Source organism: Trematomus bernacchii, unplaced genomic scaffold (assembly GCF_902827165.1).
Source record: "Trematomus bernacchii unplaced genomic scaffold, fTreBer1.1, whole genome shotgun sequence".
NCBI classification, from domain to species: Eukaryota; Metazoa; Chordata; class Actinopteri; order Perciformes; family Nototheniidae; genus Trematomus; species Trematomus bernacchii.
In genome coordinates, this window is record NW_022987588.1 from 2702357 (window position 1) to 2724392 (window position 22036).

Below are 22036 nucleotides of genomic sequence, written 5' to 3' on the forward strand. Positions count from 1 at the left end.
CTGAGTAATCATATTTGCCTCAACTGAACTTAAGAATGCATTTTTTGCACATAATGAAGATGCTGGATTTAGTATTTTCCAAGGAGACAGGACAAATCATTACAGTGCATGCAGTGCTGTATTAAAATAGACCTATCACTAGTTTTAGTAAATGTGCAATTAATCAAGTTACAACAAACCAATTGTCACACAGTAAACCAGGGGGTCTGTTTAATATACCCTCTTTGTGTACAATCAATACTCTTCACAACAAACCCATTTCTCCTTGTCACACATCTTTTGTGTACCCGTCCTCTACCACCAGTATCTGTCATGCAGACTTGGTAAAAAGGCAACCCTGCAGTGACAATGGATGATTTTTGGTTTCTCAGCTACAAGGAAGTGATGTAAAAAAAACAACAACAAAAGATGTAAAAACCAAAGGGAAATAAGTGGTGGGGTTGTTCTTTTACCAGGAGCTGTATGAAACTCACCACTAGATGGGGCATAACCCAAATGTAGAGCGAGAGAGAGAGAGAGAGGGGAAGAGAGGAGGAGTGGATACAGGGAGACGTGCTCTTACTATATTTGCCTTTTTTGATTATTTTCACTGCAATCTGTGACCAAAACATGACTTAAACAGTCTAGCTGTCTAAATTGAAAACAGGCCAGTGAAATTAAATGAGACATCGACTAAAGAGGAAAAACAAAGGCTGGTAATTTCCTTGTTTCTCTCTGAGCCGTTAGCTGTCAGTGAATTTCCTTCGACTGTCACACGGTGTCTCTCTAGTCTCTCCTTCATCTTGTAGACTTTACATGTTGGTCTTTTAACTCAAGAAGTACTCATCTTACTATAGTGGTCTGCCTTGAATAGTGTGCTAAAAGTTTTATTCCAAAATTCAAGTCTGTAGAGAACTATTCTGAACTCAGCCTCGAGCAAACAGACCCTTGCTGAGAGAAGAGCCATGCTGGTGAAACAGAGCTTAGCAGCTAAGATCAGTGATAACATGAGTTAATGCTGAACTGTGTGAAAAGCCATGTTAGATCTGGTTGAAGCAGGTGAAGATGTGGCAAACTGGCCCTCTCTTGAGACCAGGCGCAACATCCACTGGCTGATGCTTGTTTATAAAACACTCCTAGGCCTCACCCCCTTCTACCTCACACAATTGCTGCAACTCCGCCCACCCCCGACGCACAACACCCGGTCAGCTACAAACATCCTGCTAAAGATCCCCAAAGCCCATACATCCTTTGGCCGCTCCGCCTTTCAGTTTGCAGCAGCTGATAGCTGGAATATCATACAAAAAACCTTGAAAATGAAGACCTTTATCTCCCCCCGCACCTTCAGGGACACTATTACAAACACTCTGGTACACACATGCAGCTGCTTTGCCTGATGCTCACTACCAATGTATTGACCTCTCCAATAGTATGAATTGCCATGAATGAATGAATGGATGAATGAATGAATGAATGGATGAATGAATGAATGAATGAATGATTGAATGGATGAATGTTCTATATTATTTTAATGACTGATTGAACCACAGCAGTATTATTTTAAATATGTTATATGTTTAACTGCTATGCCTGTCATCTCTGCTCTGTGTCATTGTGTTGTCTCCTGGGTTCTGTAGTGCCCGGAGTCTGTCTTTTTATTTTCTTCCTCCCAACCCCCATCCCCTCAGGAAGCCTTTTGCCTCCTGTCAGGTCATCATTGAAAATAAGAATTGGTTCTTAATTGATTTTCCTGGCTAAATAAAGGTTCTACTACTACTACATGTGCTAACATCAGCAGCCATCATCTGGGACAGTTTCAGGGCTGGGAGTCCAACTCTTTTACATTGACAAAATAAGGAGGTACAGTACTATCCTTAAGTGCAGCTGTGAGGTACTTATACGAGTGTGTTTTCATTTTATGCGACTTTATACTTCTACTCCACTACATTTCAGAGACAAATATGGTCCAATCCATAATATCTGGTAAGGATTGGAAGTCATTGAGACACTTGACATGGAAGCTTATACTTTCAACAACAAAAAAAGCCACTTATAATATTACAAAACCTATGAAAAGAGGAGTGGCCATTGTAGTGGTACAATGCTGCATTGATTTAGAGTCATTAAGTCACATAACATTAAAACTATTTAAAATAAGACATTTTGAAATAAAAACAGCTTGTTATTGTTTTTAATAAACTAGAAGAAAATATATATAAATATATATAATAAAACAGCTGTGTTTCATTTATCCGGTGTAGTAATAATATTGGGTATGACAAGGAGGCTATTGAAAGATTTGTTGGTAAAAGAAACCCTGGGGCTATAGGAGCAAGTGCCCGGATGTGAAACCTAACTTCAACGCGGTTTTACCGGTATATAAATAGTTAGTATTTTCGTTCCAATTAAGGTAAAATGCTGTTATCAGTAATCTCTCAAACAATTCATGCCATTGTTGAATAAACCAATACATACAGAGGATGCGAGCACAGGACTGAATATGAGAGCTGGAAGTTCTCCATGGATGTCTTAAGAAAACTGTTGTATGAAATCTATACATCCGTGTATGAAATGCGTGTGGCTAAAAAGCACTACTTCCTGTAAATGTCACATGACAGGATCACATGAGGACGGTGGGAGAAAATATAACATTTCGCAGCTAGGAGGTGCAGAAAACAAGTTAAAAATCAACAATACAAGAAAGATAAAAATAAGATAATGTAAAAAAGAATGACAAATGACTGTAAAACAATAACTACAGGGTATTTAAAATGAAAAGGGGAATAGCTGTGCTGTTTTAAAGTTGTATAATTTAAATGCGCAAAACAGGTGTACAGGACAATTGTAATATCAATAATTGGAATGGAAAATCCCCTTGTGAGCTTCAGAGGTTGTGTTACCTTACATTGCCAAGACACGCTTTACAAAAACTCTGACCCACTTGATCTTCATCATCACCTTTTCTCATTTCCATCGCTTTCACACGTTTTTCATAGCCTTTTTCAAAAACATTTAACACTGATCTCACAGAAAGACCTAACACTCTATTGGATTAGCTAATACGAAAGCAAGGATCTATTTATAGTTGATAGGAATGAGTCTTTATTCATCATCCCATATTTGTTTGTGGGATTTACTCCAACTAAGTATCAACAAATGGCACTACACATAGCAACAAATGTTGCCTGTGTTTGAACTGAACATACCTTCTAAATAGACACAATTGTTCAAGCGAAATACGCAAATAAATGTAATGTTTTAAAGATAAAGACATGTTGCCTCTGGAGGCTTACAAAATACGAAGTTTTGACTAAGGTTTAAGCTCAAAGAGGGTCAAGGACAGACTATAAACAAGGTTTGATCTTGAATTAAAACACATCCACAGGGAGTAGCTGGTTCAGCTTGCACTGCCTTGTATTATTGGGCGTACACTGCAAATGTAAATGCTTATCTGCATCTAAACATATTTATGTATTCAATAAAGAGATGGAAATCAGTTATGAAGAAAAATATCATGTTTTAATTACATTTTAATCAGTGCGCACTGATGTATAAAACATTCAGCCCAGCGTGAGACTGACTCTTCTGACCTCTTACATAAAAACCGTCATTCGATTCACAATTTTTAATCAGAACTGCCATGAAATTTCCTCTTCATCCCCACAATGTCTCGATATAACAAGTCAAAGTTAAAATCTAATTTAACAATTTTTCATGGTTTTAATACACAATACTCCCTTATTCTTTAAAAGCCAATTAAAATATGCAAAAGTACAATCCTTTAATTTTCTCATAAAAATGTAAATGACACAAAAATGGATACTTACAATCAGAGGAATGATTTAACAATGGGAAATAAATCTACTTGTCTCCATGAAATTACAAAGCAATGACATCTCTTAAGTAAAGCACCACATGTAGGCTACATTAAATGAACTAAGGAACAACTGGGGTTTTTACTTCTCGTGTTGTTGAGCTTTGCAGATGTAATGATATGCAATATGAGGTCATCTTGCAAGAAAACAAGGTTTTATTGTCTTTGACTGAATGAGTCTGTTGTCTTGTCCTAACCACTGGAGCATTTTAAACTGGTCTCCTGTGAGACATGAAAACCTCCTATCACCTTCTCACAGCCAGAGACTCTTTAAGCTCCTGTGTGAACACAGAAGAGCTGAGCTCCAATATCTTACATACAGTCCACTTAAAAGAGTATCCGTGAAAGCAGCTAACAATCATTCTTTTAGTTTGATTGAATTAACCCAGTTATTTCAACAATTTCCAGCAAACTGAGTTGTGGCAATAACTGACTTATGTGCCGTAGATATGACCAACAGTATCTGGTCATCTTGTTCTGCGGTGTCCAGCCTTTCTCTCTAAACATAGAACTGCTATGAATGCAGAATCTGTAGGCAATGGGAAGGTTTTGTTATTGCAGGCATTATGGTTTACGTTAGCTGTCAGTGTATTTGACCAAATACAGTTGAGTGGGCTTTGGCTGAATGCAGTCAAACAATTGATTGTTTCACACAGATGGGTGTGAAGAGCAAAACAGTTGTAGAAATATCACTGAAGCATTCAAGCATGGGGGAATCAGCTACTGAATTAGTCAGCTGTCTGCGAAGGTCAAACTACCAACTAGCCAGTTAGCCATCCATCTCAGAGCTCTTCCCGCTCTCTCCACAATTCACCCACAAGAAAAATATTTGCCTTGGAAGGCATGGTGTTACTTGAAGGCCTCAAAAACCTTTTTTCTTCAATCGTTTAAAGGTATGCTAAAGAATCCTACATTAACTCAAACATTGTTGTTTTTGTGCTGGTCCATCCCGATTTGGAAAAAAAGGGATTATTTGATTTATGTGCATCAATCAGAGCTTTTGCACAACAAGTCTCAATAAAACGTATTTATTTTGTTTCTTTGTAAATGTTGTGATATATATTCAAACACTTTAGATGTATTAACTGAATACTTTAGTAGTTTTAAGTGGCTTTAAATTGAGGAGCATAAAGACAAGAATACAGTGATGCTTCTCAGACAGTCCAGCTTCAGCTCACAGATTTAATAATCATATTTCTAGACGCCCAGACCAACCTTTTTCACTTGCTCAACTAAATGTAACATCAGCTGCAAAATGTCAAGCAGTACATAACTATCCTCCATAGAGAGCAGCAGAGCTGTTGACATCAGGGATTTGATTCATGCCGCTGCTTGTCAGTCATTTCATTTTGAACAGACTCTGCAGAGCCAATGCCAAAGTGAAGAGGGATCACTTCGGATGAAAGGGTTTGTCCCTTTGCTGACTGAACCTCATCCCAAAATGGTTGAAAAAAATGTAACCCAAAAGAAAATGACATATTGAATGAGATAATTAGGAATGAGCATTTAATCTACAATAATTATATAAACTTAATTATGCTTTTTATTTGACTTTACAGTTAAAGTTAATTCATTTATAGAAAATAAACTTAAGCCACAACATATGATATCCTATCTATTATTAATTAAGCATTAAGGCCGGCTAAAGTGTTAAAGAATAGTGACTCTATCTTGACAATGAAGCCAAATCAGAGCCGAACAATGCCTTTGTGCAGAGCTGGTCTGCTGCATTCACCATATCCATCCACAGGCATTATTTTATAATAGGATCATACAGTTTGTGGATAAAGACTTTATAGTTAAAATGGCCACGTCTCATCATACTACTGTAGGTTTTTCCTTGAAACCTCCTCCTATTGTGTGAAATGTATGTTAATATTAACGCAGATTGTCCATTTTGGGGATTTGGTGAAACTGGGCTTACTGTAGCTCTCACTGAACATCTACTACCAAGCACATATTGCAGCAAAGCCGTATATACAAAGCCGTATATCAGTGCAGAGTGAGAAATGATTTGTTTGAATGCTATAGTTGATATAGTATATTATCAACAATTAAATTACTGTGTATAACGAACATGTATGGAAAAAAATCTGTATTTTATATCTATTGACGTAAACAAACTTTTAACAAAACTAGCTAACATTATCATTTTTATTTGATTGTTGTCTTGAGTAGGTCATTATATTGATGTGTAAAGTTTATTTAGCAGGGACAACAATGTAAAATATTGCAAGGAGAAGGAGTGAAATCAACATATGGTGTATATAACTTAGGCTACTGTATGCAGCGACGGTTATGGCCTTGAAATTCAGGTGAAAGTCAGTTTGCGATTGAGAAAGTTCGATTCCTGCATTTTGAAGTACAAGCAAAGTCAATCTTTAAATTTGAATGGTTGATTTCAAACTTAGGGTCACTTTGTCGCACATTTAGGTCATCAGATGACAGGGATATTTTACGATGGTGAAGTGAACTAAAGTGGATTAGAAATAGGCAGAACATTTGGAGAAAAAACAACTAATAATCATATAAAGTAATACCAATGGACTCAAACCTGTTGAACCTTCCAACATGTAATGTGTAGATAACATGTTTGTATTTTAATAAAAATGAACCTCTACAGATGACACTTTAGTCACTATATTTGTCTGCTTTAATGAACTTGAGGTAACTTACAAAAGGGGGCGCTGTTGAGGCAAAAAACTGTTAAAAAAGCCGATGGATGGCAGTGGTTGTTCTCTTGATACTGACGTTTTTAGTGATCCTAATAAGACATACAGGACAATAATGTAACTGCTGACAGAAAGCATTTATACTCTCTAATAGTTAAGGACGGAAATTGGACCTTTGGATTATTGTATCATCAATCACATCTATTAGGTATCATTTTTCCTATGTTGATATGGAAGCAGTTCCCTCAATGTAAACAAATCCAAGTATTTTTTCCCAGAATGTTACTTTTAATTTCCATCTCCTTAAGTATCAGCATTGTGGACGTCAATACTGATCCTCATTAGTTAGTTGAATGTACTTTGAGTAAGCAGAACTCAATGTTACATGACAATGTGGGGTTTTCTCTGTACAATCTCCCCTATATTGGCAATAAAAAATTCCTCACCCAATAAAACAACACTAAGTTCTTTGCCTAATAGTTTGAGAGACATTAAACACGCTGAATATCTTGTGGGTAACTTGAATCAGGGATATTCATAAAAGCTGAGTTTCTCATCTCATCTACGGTGTCACTTCAAAGTCCTTAGAGGTAAATGTAAAACTCAAAAATGGTCGCACAAAACAAATACACCACATCTATCAGAGTGCAGTAGTTTTACTACAGTTGAGTCTAATGGTAGAACATTAAAATCCAACTGTAAAAAAAAAGGTGTGGTATTCTCCATCAACTTTATGTAAAATGTTATTAATTTTGAGGAGTGTTTGCATTTTTCTCTGTAAAAAAATATTTTGTTTGGGTGAAAACTGTCCCTACATAGTTGACTAAAGTTAATACCTCGGTACAAAATAGGTAGAGTTTGTGATATAGTTAAATTTCCAATGTTAGCACCTGTATGCACCTGTGAAGCGCTCAGTTCTTTGTATGAGTTCTTTTACAAGTCAGTTTTTACTCAGTCCGTTGAGATTCTAGCTTACAGAGCTTTATTTCACTGTTTAACGTTGAACCAAAAATTATTAGACAGTGTATATATACATTTCATTTTTTTCAAATACAGTCCATACAGCTCTGCTTCTGTCAATACTTAAATATTGCCTTTGTGTTAAAGGGTAAACAATATCAGCAGTAGAATATCAGGGCACATTTTGACTCCCGCATTGTCAATAACATTTATTTTAATGTTGTTTTATTTAGTCTGAAATATAACCACTCACAGTGAGAAACTAAATATAAGAAACGTTTTTTTCCACAAGGCACACTAATCCAAGAAATACTGAATATGTCCTTTTACATAAAAATTGATTGTCTTATCACCCATATAACTGAGGAGTATAAAATGAATTATTCGAGTTTAGAGTTGAGGAAAAATGTTATAATCTTTATTCTCACACAGTATTTGGGTCATATCAACAATAGCATATCTTTTCAAGAGCATGCTTAAAAACACCCCGTATGGAGCAAAAAACTGACACTTTCATTCAACAAAAGCTATTAAATATAATTTACAGGGGAGAGAAATCTTCCACCGAAGACAATGATCAAACACAAGTTGAAAACTTGAATTCCTTGATATGATCTATAGACAGTGAATTCAAACTCATGAGCTATAACTTCTCCATGGTCCCAAATTAACTTATGAAACTTTATATATATACACACAAAAATGTGCTACACAGACCAGCAATGTTAGAGATATTGTCAGGATGTAAGAAATCAAAGTAAATGGAATACCCTAAACAGATGCAGCTCACTGTGTACGTTAACTAATGTAGGACTGACTGTATTGCACTAGTGATTTCTACTGTTTTAAACGACTACAAGGTGTTACTACATATTCCTCGTGTCCTCCCTTTTCACATGGTCAAGTGTCTTGTCGTGGCACTTGGTCTTTTTGTTCTGGTGAGTTTTGACATGTTTGGCCAAGTGGTCACTCCTCATGAATCTCTTGCAGCAGTCCGGGCAAACAAAGCGCTTCTCCCCCGTGTGAGTCCTCAGGTGTCTCTGCAGCTCGTCCGACCTGGTGAAACTCTTCCCACAGAACAGCCAGTTGCACACAAACGGCCGCTCTCCAGAGTGCCACCGCAGGTGCGCTTTCAGGTGAGAAGTTTTCCCGTAAACTTTCCCGCAACCCGGTATGTGACAAATGTGTTGCTTCTTCTTCCCGGGCTCGTCGCTGGAGGTGGAGGACTGGCAGTTGGGACACCTGCACCTCCTGCACCTCCGCGCAGTCGCTAGGGGGGACTTGGTGTGCAGTAGAGCCGCAATTTGCGTCTGATATTGCGCAAAGTCCGTATGTCCCAGTACCAAGCCCCTCTGCAGCTGGAAACGATGGTGACCGAGGGAGGCAGAGTGGCTTACATGGTTCCCCTGCTGGAGGCTCCACCACGGAATATCCTCTCCATGGTTTGGGGACAACTGTCTCTGCTGCTGGTGCACAAGGCCGGACGGTCCCGTGACAAAACTTGGCATTGCGGGCGGAAGGGGATTTGGGGCTGCGTAACTTACGGCGGGGACGTAGGTGGGAGGGCAGGAGGACTGCAGCGACTGCATGGAGCAAGGTAGCATCTTCACAGGGGAGAAGTCATAGGGGTACGAGGGGTCCGCCGGAGGGGTGAGGGGCAGTTCGTGGTGCGAGCTGAAGCTCTGGATGTGCGCAGTGAGCTGGGGCTTGGAGGATAGTCCGAAAGTGGAGTTGCCAGCCAGGCTGCTCTGAGAAATCCCCTCGTTAGTCCACGGGTGAAATAAACGCGAAGGGGAGCCCAGAGTTGGGTCGTAAGGGACCTGGATGAAATCTGTGTGGTTTGATCCGTGGTGATGCCCGATCCGGTTACAAGTGGCAGCCAGGAGAGCCAGCGGGGAGTGCTTACAGTGCTCTGGAGAAGAGTTGGGAGTGCGATCCTGGATAACCGAGACACACGTGTTTTTATATTACAACCATTTCAAACACACTTTATGAGGTTAAAAAAAGACAAATCATGTGCTACGTTTTAATATTTAACCAAAGGATGTTAAAATAGTTTGTCTAAATCTAATGTGCACTAAATCCTGTCGCCTGAGTCGTGTTGATGTGACATAAAAGTTGGCGTAATGTTGCTGCAGCAGTCATTAAGACTCAAACCATTAGCGTTTGTAATAAAATTATATGACACAGGACTATCAAAGTAACACAACTTTTATCTTTGTTAAATATAAACGACTCGCAAACGTAAATCAACTCGCATGAGTGAGTTTACAAGTTATTAAAGTTAACAGAAACTTGCGCACAAACCTGGAGAAAAGCCTGGAGTGTTTCATTCCGCAGTACAGCCACTGCTGCCATGGTAAGCGTCCTCCTCCCTCTCGATGAAAACAAATAAAAATGAAAGCTCTAATTTAGATAAATGTGAGCATTCGCAGTAAAATGTCTCGTCGAGCAGGTCTCCACTCTTCAGTGCTTCCTCTCTCCGAGATATCCTTGGTCTATCTGAAGAGTGAGGGATCACTTCTTAGAATTTGATAAGGACTTTGGTGGGCCGCCAGCCAGTCAGAAATAAGATTTATTACTTTGAAGTTTGCCGCTGCCCAATCATCAAAGAATAGCGGCTCTTTGAGAGGGGAAAGCAAATCCTTTGAATCCACAAAGCTCCTATGGTGTGTTTGTTGGTCTGGATAAAGGAGCTGATTATTAGGGGGGATGGGAAGGGAGGAGATAAAGGCGGGACAATTAATGAAGTAATCACTATGTGGGAAATGTATATACACAAATAATTGGATTTTCTTGATCAAAGACCCCCATGCCGCCTGGAGACCTCAGTATTGGATGCTGTAGTCATCTGATCCTCTTTTTGTAATTAAGGATTTGTAGCAGAACCCTATGTGACAATGTGACATTGTTATCTCTGGAGATCTCCAGCGTTGCCTGACTGTTTGATGGAGGAAAGAAACCAAATCAAGTGACTCAACACAAAGTTCTCATCTCTCAAGAATCTGCGACTCTTACATTTTTAATTTGAATTACATTTTCTTTGTTGTTCCTTTGAACTACAACACGGCATTAAACACTTAATTATGCCCTCTCTGAATTATTTAAATACTTAATTCTCCCTCACTCATTTCAATCATTTGTTTTATCAGGACCTTATTTCTAATTTAGAATTTTTCTCTTTGTTCAGCATCAAAATGTAAGCTTAGAGCCTTAGGGTAAAATCCCAGCAGCTAATTCAAATTATAACATGTTACTTAACATGACACAAAAGGGAAACCTCTGTTTTAAATCAGGTGACAAAAGCAGCACTTGAAATGGTGATGTCTTAATTATTTTGGGTCTGGGGAGGAAGTTCAGCACAGGATCTCGTCCACTCAAGCATCCAAATTAAACAATGGATATTTAAGAAACCTTGGCACAAAGGCTACTGGCATAAAATATCATATTCCATCCTGTTTTTGTTTCAGAATATTTTTTAAAAGTATGCGGTTTTCTTGAGATAATATTCAAAGTTTTGTGGCAGAGAAGTCGAAATGGAAGTTGTAGTTTTCTATATCATTCTCTGATCTTTATCTGGCTTCCCTGAAGAAACAATCACTGTCCTCTCAACTAGTTTGGAGCGGCAGATTTTGAATTAGATCTGTTCCTTTGAAGGGATTAATGTTCCCAGTCCTCTCCCACGGCTTTACACACAGTCATGAGGGAGAGGGGGAGTCCTGCTGGGCTGCACTGGAGCCATGTTAAACTACAAATCTGGCTACAGGAGTGGTGTACTCGCACTGTCTGACTGATTAAAAAAGTGCAGAACTTCTTGTTTACATGAAGTGATTGCAGCATTGGGTGATGAAGTGTGTTGTGTAGAGCATATAAAAAGTCTGCAGAAAACACTACTTTGAATTCTGAGCTGCGTTGTATTGAATCTACCGTTTACAAGAGAGTGTGAGCGCTTTTATACACCTGTAAAATCACCTTACAGAGACAGCGCTAGAAATGGTTGCAACCTGATCCTCCTAATGTGTGAATGTTCTTTTTTTGCAGGATCAAGAAATATGTGTACCACTTTTAACAAGGCACCCTATAACACGGTTTACAACTAATCGCTTTATCAAGGCTTTATAAATAAGTTATAAGCAATTATGATAAACAATTTGCCAAGTTGTGCATACTTTTGTTGATCCATCTTTAGCAGAAAGTGAGAAACTCATAAGCATTTTAATAATGGTACTGTTGGTACGACAAATTCTACTGTTGGTTTACATGTATTCACTTTTTGCATTTTAGTTTTTAAGGATTTGGAATCAAAATAAATTGACACAAAAGACAATCAGACAAGGCGTGATGCTAAATTGGGTCAGGGTCGTAAAGTTGGGGGGGACCACAGCCATCTTCAAACTTGGCCTTCAATTGGGTTAGGGTTAGAAAAGCGTTGTGACTGCATCTTGCAAGGTTGCAACGCTTAACAGGTGACAACATTTTGGCAACACACAAAACGTCGCAAAATATAACATTTGATCTAATTAGAAAGCTGTCCTTTCTGGATTTTCACCAAACAGGTGAAAAGCAGACTACCAGCTGAATCAACCAAATTGCTGACCAGTTAAGATGTCACTTCAGTAAACATTTTCACAGTCTACTAGGAAGTCTGTATTTGTGCAGAAAAGTCCTGTCAGTTAGTGTTTGCTGCCAGGTTTAAATGTCAGATAAATGTCAAATGTTGTAATCTGCTCTCTTATGTCAAACTACAACCGTTAAAGTAAAGGGAAAATCCACCCTAAAACAGAAGTAACATTCCTCTGTGATCCTGAACAGCAGCTGCTTTGAGGACATTAAAGAAGCAGATATGAATTCGGATTTAGGGTGTATTTCCACTTAAATCAGCTTTACATGTAAGCTGTCATGCTATGCAAAGGCAAATTTCAGAACATATTTGACAAGTGCAAGAATTTTGTGAACCTTCAGAATTACCAAATTATTGATATCTTCCTTTGAGATACTCGGTTCAGCCCTAAATGCAAGTTCTTACATTTTAATGCATCTCAATGGGACCCCAGCTGAGAGATGGATTTGGCTGAGCAGGACTTTGATATATTTTGTAAGAAATTCATAACTGTGTGCTCGACACAATGTCCAGCCCCTGAGGTAATTTACTTACTCCAAACCAGTACCGTCTTATGGCTATGCCTCAAGTTTTACAGGGTCAACTCAGCCGTGGTTTGGTTTAAGGAAAAAAATCCTGCAACATTTGATGGGAAAATTAACTTGGAGGAACCCCATTCCAATATTTTTCTACATGTAGACTCAAAGGTTTGAACATGGATCCAGCTTCAACCATGTGTGTATTTTATATTCTTCAAAGCATGTGTAGGAAATGTTCAAAACTAATCAGAGATGAACAGAATATCTAAAAAGAAGATTCAGTCCTGCAGTGGATACAGTAAACTGAACTGGAACAAGCTCAGAAAACTAAATTCCGTGCCTTTCAAAACAAAATGAATTATTTTTAATAATTCAACAGGTGAAGTAGAAAAAAACAACAGTAGTCAAAAGTCAGTAGTTTAAACATATTTATTTGACCCATATAAAATGTCAGTTTAATAGGTATAAATATACATTTACAATAGATATATTATCATGTTGCTGATTTTGTTTTGGTTCAGGTCCAGTTCAGAGTCGAAGAAGGCAATCTGCAGAAAAGAGAGAAAAGTGCAGTGACAATCACGATTATGCAGCACACTCTACATATCTTTCACTTAGTTTGAGTTTTTATTGGTGTAACTTTAATTAAAATATACTATTTATTGTATTGACCCCGAATGCATCTCAGAAAGTGGAGCTGAATGTGATCTTGACATTTTGAAAACTTTGAGCGAGCTGACAGTGAGGACTGTGGATTGACAGAGTCAGGGGGCAACGCCACAACATGAACCCTTTTTAGCTTTCCCTATTCTCCGGACAGATGGAGAAAAAAACAGGTTCAACATCTGTCTCATACGAGAGATTTCAGAGAGGATGTGGGTGGGGGTGGCGAGGGTGCATGTGTGAAAGTGAGAGTGAGTTTGAGTGTGTGGGAGAGAGCGAGGGGAGAAGGAGAAATGCTCGAGGCTACTGGGTACTTGAGCCGCTATAATGGTGTCTCGTATGAGAAAACATCTGTGAATTTCCTCAGTGATCTGCAACAATGTATAACTCAGAGCAGTCACTCAGCAGACCTTTTGAAGTTGCTGTCTGACAGAAAGCTGCCATTGTTCGCAGCCCCCAACGCACAGAAACTCCAACTTTGGTCTCACTAATTTTCCCTGCAATGCGATACAACTCCTTTTTTTCTCTTCCTCTCTGCCTCCTCTGAGCCTATGAAGCTGGAGATCACTGCATATTCAAGAGCAAAGAGCAAAGCCTTGGCAATGTGCAGGATTGGCCTGGGGTCACGTAAGGCGGGACAGGTCATTTTACCTTCCCTCAGCCCACCCTGGATGCCTTAATCCAGCCTAAAGAGGGAGACTCTTCCTCCACCATGATGTACGTTACAGCCTGCAGCCCAGGAATCTGTAATCATACTATATGATGTGATATCTATTATTGAATTTACATCAATTTGTTCTGATCTTCAAACATTACAATAAGATTCCATGTTCTAGTAAGCGCAATATTTTATATTCATATGGCAATTTGAGTACATTCATTAAAAAAAGTTAAAGAACTTTTGAGGAAACTTTAAAACAGAGTGAAAAAACATTATAGAGAAATATTAACCTTTATCTTAACGAAGATAAAACATGTTAAATACAGTATTGTATTGCCTTGCCCATGTCAAACCACCCAGTTAGCTTAAAATATCAACTAAAATATAGGTTGGGCTAAATAAAAAGGAACATTTGGGCCCTATTTGAGCAGGTGACCTTAAGAGGTATGTTATAAATACTGTGCGGGGCAGTCTCCATAGACAACTACACATATAATATTACAGCTGAACCTCACTCTTTTTTATTCTGACCTCAGTCAAAAGGCAGTTTGTTTGAGCACCAGGTGACACCTCCCTGCTCCTCCTGGCAGTGACAAAAAGACAAGTTTCTGTAATGCATCCGAAACTGAAACAAGGCCGTGATAATTCTCACACTGTTACCCGTCCAGCGTGTGTTCAACGGCAGCTGGTCCCACCATCTGGGAAAGCAGCATCGGGGCAAAACAAACAGGTTACACCTTTGGCCATGCCAAGTCTGCGAGTGCCCCGCTCCGTCTAAAAACTGAGAGGCTAATCATAATTTCACGCTCTGATTTGTCAAATCCCATTCCAACCCCGGAGGAACCAAAAAAACTTGAAGTCAATAAATGCCATGCTGTACAGGATAACAGCTTTGCCATACTGTGTTTTTATTGTTCTGGGTAAACCTGTTCTTCCTATAGCTTTTACACAAGGAAGCAACAAAATGGCTGCATTTCCTTTTTTGCAAATGGAAAGGAAGCTCTAAATCTGACTGAAACATTTGGTCACCACCAAGATTAGCAGACAGGAACAAACTCTTATCTCCTCATGCATGCATTTTATATTCATGCAAATGTTAACAACAAAACAGCGCATAGAGTGCCCTTAAAAAACTGCAGGTGTGAGGAAGCTGAAACAAAAGCCACTGTAACCCTAATGGCATCCCTTGTCATTAAGAGACCTTTGATGTATGTACTCAACAGACTCTTTTATCTCCTTCTTCCTCCATGCCTCTCTCCGTCTCTACCCGGCTAAACCAGTTTCTTTATTAATGCCGTCTTTAGGGAATGTTCTTTTGCTCAGAGCCCTCAACACACATCTGACATCTGGTTGCCGCTCATGTATGTCACTTTCTTAAGGCACCAATCATTAGCCACCGAAGAGCATCACAATGCAAAGTTTGTAGCTATTCTAAGAGTCTGTTCGTCCCCTGTCCTTGAAGTTAGTGGGAACAAAAACGATTAAAAACAGGACTTGGCATTCATCCTTTAAAGAGCTGTAGTATGCATCATAATGTAGTGTGATATATATTTTACTTTGCTGAAAATATGACGCATCTGGATATCAAAAGCACGTAAACTGCATTAAAACAGTATAAAAAAAGCTGCACATAAAATACCGGTATTCAAACTCTCCCTTTGAACTCAAAGGATATAGAAACAGAACAATGTTGGCCTAATCGCGTTCTCTCTTTGAAGTAAGACATCACTATTAGGTGAAAAGGTAAGTATGCTTCTTTAGAAAAATAAAAGCTTTTCATCATTTGTTAAGACTGCGGCTCGAGCGATTTTCATAAAGGTGGTTTTAAAACTTTGGATAACAGCGTTTTGGGGCTGCCTTGCATGTAGCTTTAATGAAAGTGCGGCGCATGAAGCAAATAGCTAAAATGGCAAGAATAACAGCAGCAGTAACGTTAGCCACATTAAAGGAGCTCTCCCTCGCACACCAGATGTTGATAGATTTAATGAGGAAAAACAAGAGGGAGCTGGATTCACGCAGACGTATTAAAGAAAACACAGGTGTCAGGCTCTGACACCGACCTGACATCGCTCTGTCCTCAGCGTCCTGCAGACCGTCAGCAAGCACACAGAAGCTCCAGTTCATTAGGTCAGAGCGTCTTTCATAACATTTGCCTTTTTCAACACATAATCAGTTAACCCAGATAATTACGTACACACCTCCGCTCACCTCCTCTCATATGCTAAAGCAGGCAATCAGCCAGGGAGTTAATTTGGCAGAGAAAAGCAGGGGAAGAAACACCCACTCTGAAACCATTTGTCACCACAGTCCAACCTTGTTATTCAAACTAGAGAGCCTATTTGAAATTCCTCTCCGTGGTAAAACAGGGCCAAAATAATCAAGGGAGCATGATCACACTTAATTGATTCAGTGTACTTTTAAGATGCACTACAGGGTGCTGGGGTGACCTATTTCAGACTGTCTTCAGAGGAACCAACTATCCCAGCAAGGGAGTAATGCACAACGAGGATTTTAATTATTGCAGGATCTGTGGCTAGGACCGGAGGTGAAATGCTTCTGAACTGACTGTGACTCCACATTATAACACTGTAGACTGGGGTATAACTTCATGATATTTCTTCTGGTGTTTTATATCACGATAAATGAATTACTTTATTTTTGAAGCAGCTTCATTATGTGAGCTAATTTGACCATGATAAACACTGATTTCCGCTTCTATCTTTTAGAGAAATACTTCAATCATGGGATTTGTTGACAAGAACAAAATGACGTAAACAACATGAACATCTTTTAGATAGATATAGGGCTGCTATTGTATGTCCCTTTGCATTGTCTTGTGGATGCAGTAGTGGCATGTTAGTAAGTGCATGTACTCCAACACTGTGCTCAAGAACAATTTGTAGGTCTTTTGGTAAAGCATTTTAATGTTATGCTAATTAATACTGCTGCTTCACAAAAATGTAGAGGGAGATTATGTCTACTTTTACTCAACTGCAACAACTCTGTTTTCTGCTAGTACTCTTGTACATTGTAACATGGAGTATTTTAAACGTTTCAATGTCTACTTTTTAAGTAAAGTATATGAATACTTTTTCCACCTCTGCATAGAGTGCATTTCTCCCAGAAGATGTGTAACATTCAAAACATTTCCAATTTACCATACTACCACTATACAGAGTGTTTAGTAGGAAAATGACAGGTTAAAGCAACAATAACTGTACAAAATATGTTATCTGAAAAAGTAATATGAATAAATGCTTTAAAAAAGAAAAATATTACAAGTTGTGAGTATGTGAGGAGTCAATCTCAACCAGAGTCGGACCCCCACCGTTCTTAAAAGTGAGATTCTAACATTTTGGGTCTCTTAAAACCCACCAGGATTCGAGTGAACCTGAACCTAAGAGAAGCCGCTATCTCTGCCTCGTTATCTAGGCAGAGCTATAATGTTTTCCCCACTGTGTAAGGAGGATGAGATCCTCAGTCATACCACCATACTCTTCCTATTAAGATCAAAATCTCCTCTCGGGCCCTCGGGTGTCAACAAAGGGAGATGCAGTAAATGATATGCAAATTGAAAAAAAAAAAAAAAATCCTCTACAAATCAACTCGCCAGCCCTGTATTTCCGACACTTCACATCTTAAAAGAAAATTCCTGTATTTAGGGTGAAATTCAAAGTGAGGTCTAGCTCTGGTCTGTGAGGCTGAACGCGGTGATTCCAGCTCTCAGACAGCACAAAGCCCCTCCAACTACAGCCGCTCGCTCTGGGAGAACTCGCACGGAGAGTTGGAGCTTTCAGAAGGATTTGTCTCCGGCTCAAGACAATCGACATAATGCTCAGAAATAGGTAGATTTTACCGAGTCAGGTTAACACCACAGAGTTTAAAAAAGAACATGCTGCCTGCAAGATGAAAGGCTCCTTAGAGTCAATGTGGAGCAGGGCTAAAACCACGATAGATTAGCCAAATGACAATCAATTTAAGGTACAAACTTTCAAAATTAACTATTTATTTTGTCTCAGGCATTTGTCGGCGTTTCATAGACTGAAGAATCAATCAATAAATAATTAGTGGAAACATGGATAATAAGAGTAATCGCTTCTTTCAGCCCTTATAGGCATAGAGCTTTACCATCTGACACTAAAACTGCAAATGGGTGCTCAGCGTTTATGTGTTTTGTTGTGACTTTGCAAAATGTTTTTCCATTAATAAAACCTCCTCTCCCCAGCGCCCCACATGATGCTGCACTTTTTGTGCTACATGTATTGTCATTCATTAATTTATTGACAGAACATCTGAACAGTTTTACAGCAGTTTGTAAGCTAAATGTTTATTTCTTCTTAAGTGCAGGTTTTAAGACCCCAAAAAACATTATAATATAGGAAATGTTTGCAATACTGAGACGCACAATAGCAGCAAGTCAAGCACAGAACGAGAAAAAAGTAGACGTTTGAAGCCCCACCTGGCAAAATGTAACACCCATGTTTCTATATTTAAGCATTATGGCTATTAAAGCAGCAGCATTTGGCATAATGCTTATTGAGGCCCCGCTCACACGGGACCGTTTGCGTTTATGCACAGTATGCGTATTCAAAAAAGTCTTCCGTTCACATGCATTTGTTTCATTTAACGTGTCTGTTCAAACGAGGCCGCTGGAAACGCTGTAGTACATATGCCGGGACTGTAAGTGGCGCTGTAACTTCCGCCAAAATACACCAAAAGCCGCGAAGAAGAGCAACCGAGCAGCCCCGCTGCAATGTTGCCATGGCTACCCTTCTGTTTAAGCCCTGAAACTGAAACTGAAACTGAAAGAAACTGAAAGAAACCGAATCTGTGGATATTGCATCCCGACCAAGAAGCACGTCTCTGTGGAGAGGACGGCTCAGAAAAGAGAGATATTCTCTACAAACACCGGGTGAGATCCTCCTTTGTCAATATAATGGATCAATGCATGAAATCTGACTCTGTTTATTTTGTTTAAGGAGTATATTGGGCGTTAACAATTCTGGTTTGCCTTTTATAATATTATTTCATTCAAGAACCCCTTGTGCGTTTAATTAACACAGCTATTTTTGATAGTTGCTACAGCAGTAAGCAGGAGAGGTGGGGAGAGGCGGGGCTATCGTTATTTTTTCAGGAAATATTCGTATCGAGGTGATTACACGGACTCGGTTGACCCCCCCAGAGCGTTTCGTTTGCAAATCTATCCACCTTGGGACCCGTTATTGTTTGTGGGGTCAGTTTCTATCGGCCTCGTGTAAATAATAGGGCTATACGCACGCGAAACTATGCAGATACAAGCAGTTTTCTCCTCGTGTAAACGGCGCCTGAAACTGTAGTAATACATTCACTGATGAGTAAGTAGTTCCTGTAAATACTTTCAAACCACTTCAGATGAACAGCTGAGGGTATTGCTGGTGCAGGTCTCTTACTCTGGACTGCAGCTACTTGCTCCACATAGCACATCTAACACTGAGCATGTTCTTTGGAGTGTCTGTCTACATGTCTGGAGCGTCAGTCTTACCGGTTGACATGGTTGTAAGGCTCAGCTCTGACTGACGAGGGGCCCACTAGAAAGAGTGGGAGGGGGGGGCGGTCGCGTACTCTTCCTCAGGGATTGACTCCACAGTTGACAGTAATTTGTAGTACTCATCTTCTCCATCCAGAACTTTGATTTGACTGTGATGGAAAGAAGGCGAGAAAGCGGTGAGAGGTACAGTCCTGATGAGAAAATCGAGACATTTAGAATAAAAACAATATTTGCAGAATCAGCAATGAGGCTTTTTTAAAGTATACTGAGCTGAACCAGGATGTAATTTATTGTGCAAATACGAGTCAGACCTTCAACAATTCAAATTAGCATGCTGACAAAGCCTTAATATGTAACCCTCTCTAATGACGCAGAGCAACTGCTAAAAAAAAGCCTGTTATTTTGGGCTCTCCATTTACATGATAAGAAAACAACTCCATTTCTGGATTCTCCTATTCCACAAAGGGCCTGCTCTGTTTAGAGTTGCTGTAAGTAGGAAAGCAGTTATTTACCCAAGTTTTCTCGGCTTCCTCTTGCTCCCCTGGTAATCCAGAGTTCTCTGAGGAAAGGGCCAAGAGCACACAGTCAAAAGATGAGCAGAGAGTCATTAATTTTTAATTCAAAGTGATTTTGTGTTGAATGCGAGCAGATGCTGATAATATCAGAAGTCACAGCATAATTTTTTCTGATCAAAGGGCTCAAGTGAGTCTGATGAAGCATGCATCTTGCTCAGCTTTGATAAACCACATCAATTATTCACCGTGAAGGCAGACATCCTGACATGAAAGCAACAGATAAAGAGCATAAGCACATGTTCAAGACAAGAGGCAGAGAAGCGTGGGGGTGGGGCTCCAGGGTCTGGCACAGGTAGGTTTAATTGTATTATCATGTGGAACCAAAGTCAGACAAAGGCCTTTATCGGCACTTTGAACTCACATTTAGCTGGTTGTAGTACAGGCTGTCTTCGGGGCTGTTGAGCAGCTTGGGCTGCTGGCCCCGCCGGCGAGGAGTTCTCTGCTGCAGCTTCATCACTGGACCTGCAACAGAGGAAAAATTAGGGCAGGGATCCAACCAAGCAAAACAACAACAAGCACCGACATGATGATACTGATGGTGATGACAGCAGCAGTAAACAGACTCTGCCCTCCACTTTTTAAATCTGCACCCTCGTGTGACAAAGTGGCAGAGGAATATTCTACATTTACATCGGTTCAGGTTTAAGATTATGTAATTTCATCGATGAGCTGACTCAATAAGAGATTATAATTACATAAATCCACACAGATATCCATATCTAATTATATCTCTCCTCACAGGTGCACAGCCGAAAAGAGTTTCATTGAGGGTGGTGTGTAGTATTACTTTTCAGATCTTTCAATTTCCAACCCCAAAAAAAACAAAGTAAATCTTGAATGTGTTTATACTGAGGCTCAAATAAGATCTTACTGTTCTAGAAACAAGTTAAAACTATTTAAGTGCCTGTTATACATACATAAACAGCTGTGACCCTCTTGAAAGTGGTTACAAACATTTGCGAACAGTCCCTGAAGAAGCACTGATAATATTACTGATTATATTTGAGTCGAAATATATCATTTAGGTTGTTATAAAAAATGATGTGTAGCATTGATTAACATTGTATATGAAGAGGTTGTTAGTACTGTGTTGGGAGGCTAAACAAGATCAGGGTCGAATAGCAGCTTCTAATGAATTACTACTAAATTATCCAAGATGTTAAAGGAATCAATGAGAGAAATGTAACCACTGCAAAGGTGTAAAATGCACCAGGTGCTGGTCAAACATTGACATCATTAAAAGGAGTTTTCTTCTGTTTTCAGTCTTAATGCTCAACTAACTAGCGGCCATTTGTACAGAGATGAGAGTTGTATAAATCTTCTCATCTAAAAAAGTGAATGTGCATTTTCCCCAAAATGTTAAACTCTTCCTTTAAGGCCAAATTCACCTAAATCAAAAGAGTGTTTTGTTTTTAGTATAGCAGATAGTAAAGGAACGTTTTTAGGATATCTGCATAGGAAATGTTTCCTGTCTCCCCGATACAATGTAAGTGTACAGAATTTGATATGATGTGGATGAATGGACTATTTGAAGTAAACTATAAGCTGGCATATAGACATTACATTTCCACCAATCCACCAATCCACAAGGACCTCAACAACTCTACACTGACTCAGCAGATGTGCTGTAGTCTGGAAGATGTTCAGCCTGCTACTTCCTACTGTAACCAATGACACTAATGTGAGCTGTGGCTAATCTGTTAAACATAGTAAGAAGTCATTTGATTGAATGTTGTCTTCTCTACTCTCTGCTGCCGCTTCTCTTGCAGCAAATAACCATATCTTTGGCAGCATAGCGTTGTTTTCCTTGATTGTTCAAAACAGTGTACTGAATAATTAATTATTCATCGCACCACAGAAAGAGAAATGTTACTGACGCCTTACAAAAGATAACGAGCTACTTGATAACCCCATTATTTAAACACAACTGTTATGAGGGCTTGTTACATTCTTCCATTCAGCACACCCAGGGTTTCAAAATTCATA

General features: G+C 39.3%; 2 protein-coding genes across 2 annotated transcripts in view; both read right to left on the reverse strand.

Annotated features, from left to right (window-relative positions):
* Positions 1–7887: 7887 nt before the first annotated feature.
* sp5a (Sp5 transcription factor a) lies at positions 7888–9925 on the reverse strand. The gene is made up of 2 exons (XM_034128834.1): positions 9793–9925; positions 7888–9422 (listed from the first exon to the last, which is right to left on the reverse strand). Exons 1-2 carry the CDS (start codon positions 9841–9843, stop codon positions 8352–8354), a joined length of 1122 nt encoding a protein of 373 aa, XP_033984725.1. The 5' UTR covers positions 9844–9925; the 3' UTR covers positions 7888–8351.
* Positions 9926–13068: 3143 nt separating this feature from the next.
* myo3b (myosin IIIB) overlaps positions 13069–22036 on the reverse strand; it is a 58966-nt gene continuing 49998 nt past the window's right edge. Inside the window, exons 34-37 of the mRNA XM_034128930.1 lie at positions 20412–20512; positions 19988–20034; positions 19470–19624; positions 13069–13172 (exon numbers count right to left, since the gene is read on the reverse strand). Of these exons, the coding sequence (XP_033984821.1) occupies positions 19516–19624; positions 19988–20034; positions 20412–20512 (257 nt within the window). The 3' untranslated portion in view covers positions 13069–13172; positions 19470–19515. The remainder of the gene's footprint in view (positions 13173–19469; positions 19625–19987; positions 20035–20411; positions 20513–22036) is intronic.

What these genes read in the sequence shown, in the direction of transcription:
- sp5a (XM_034128834.1), bottom strand. Translation starts at nt 9,843, where the DNA reads ATGGCAGCAGTGGCTGTACTGCGGAATGAAACACTCCAGGCTTTTCTC. An exon ending in CACTCCAGGCTTTTCTCCAG is followed by an intron (nt 9,423 to 9,792) that starts GTTTGTGCGCAA and finishes TCGGTTATCCAG; the next exon opens with GATCGCACTCCCAACTCTTC.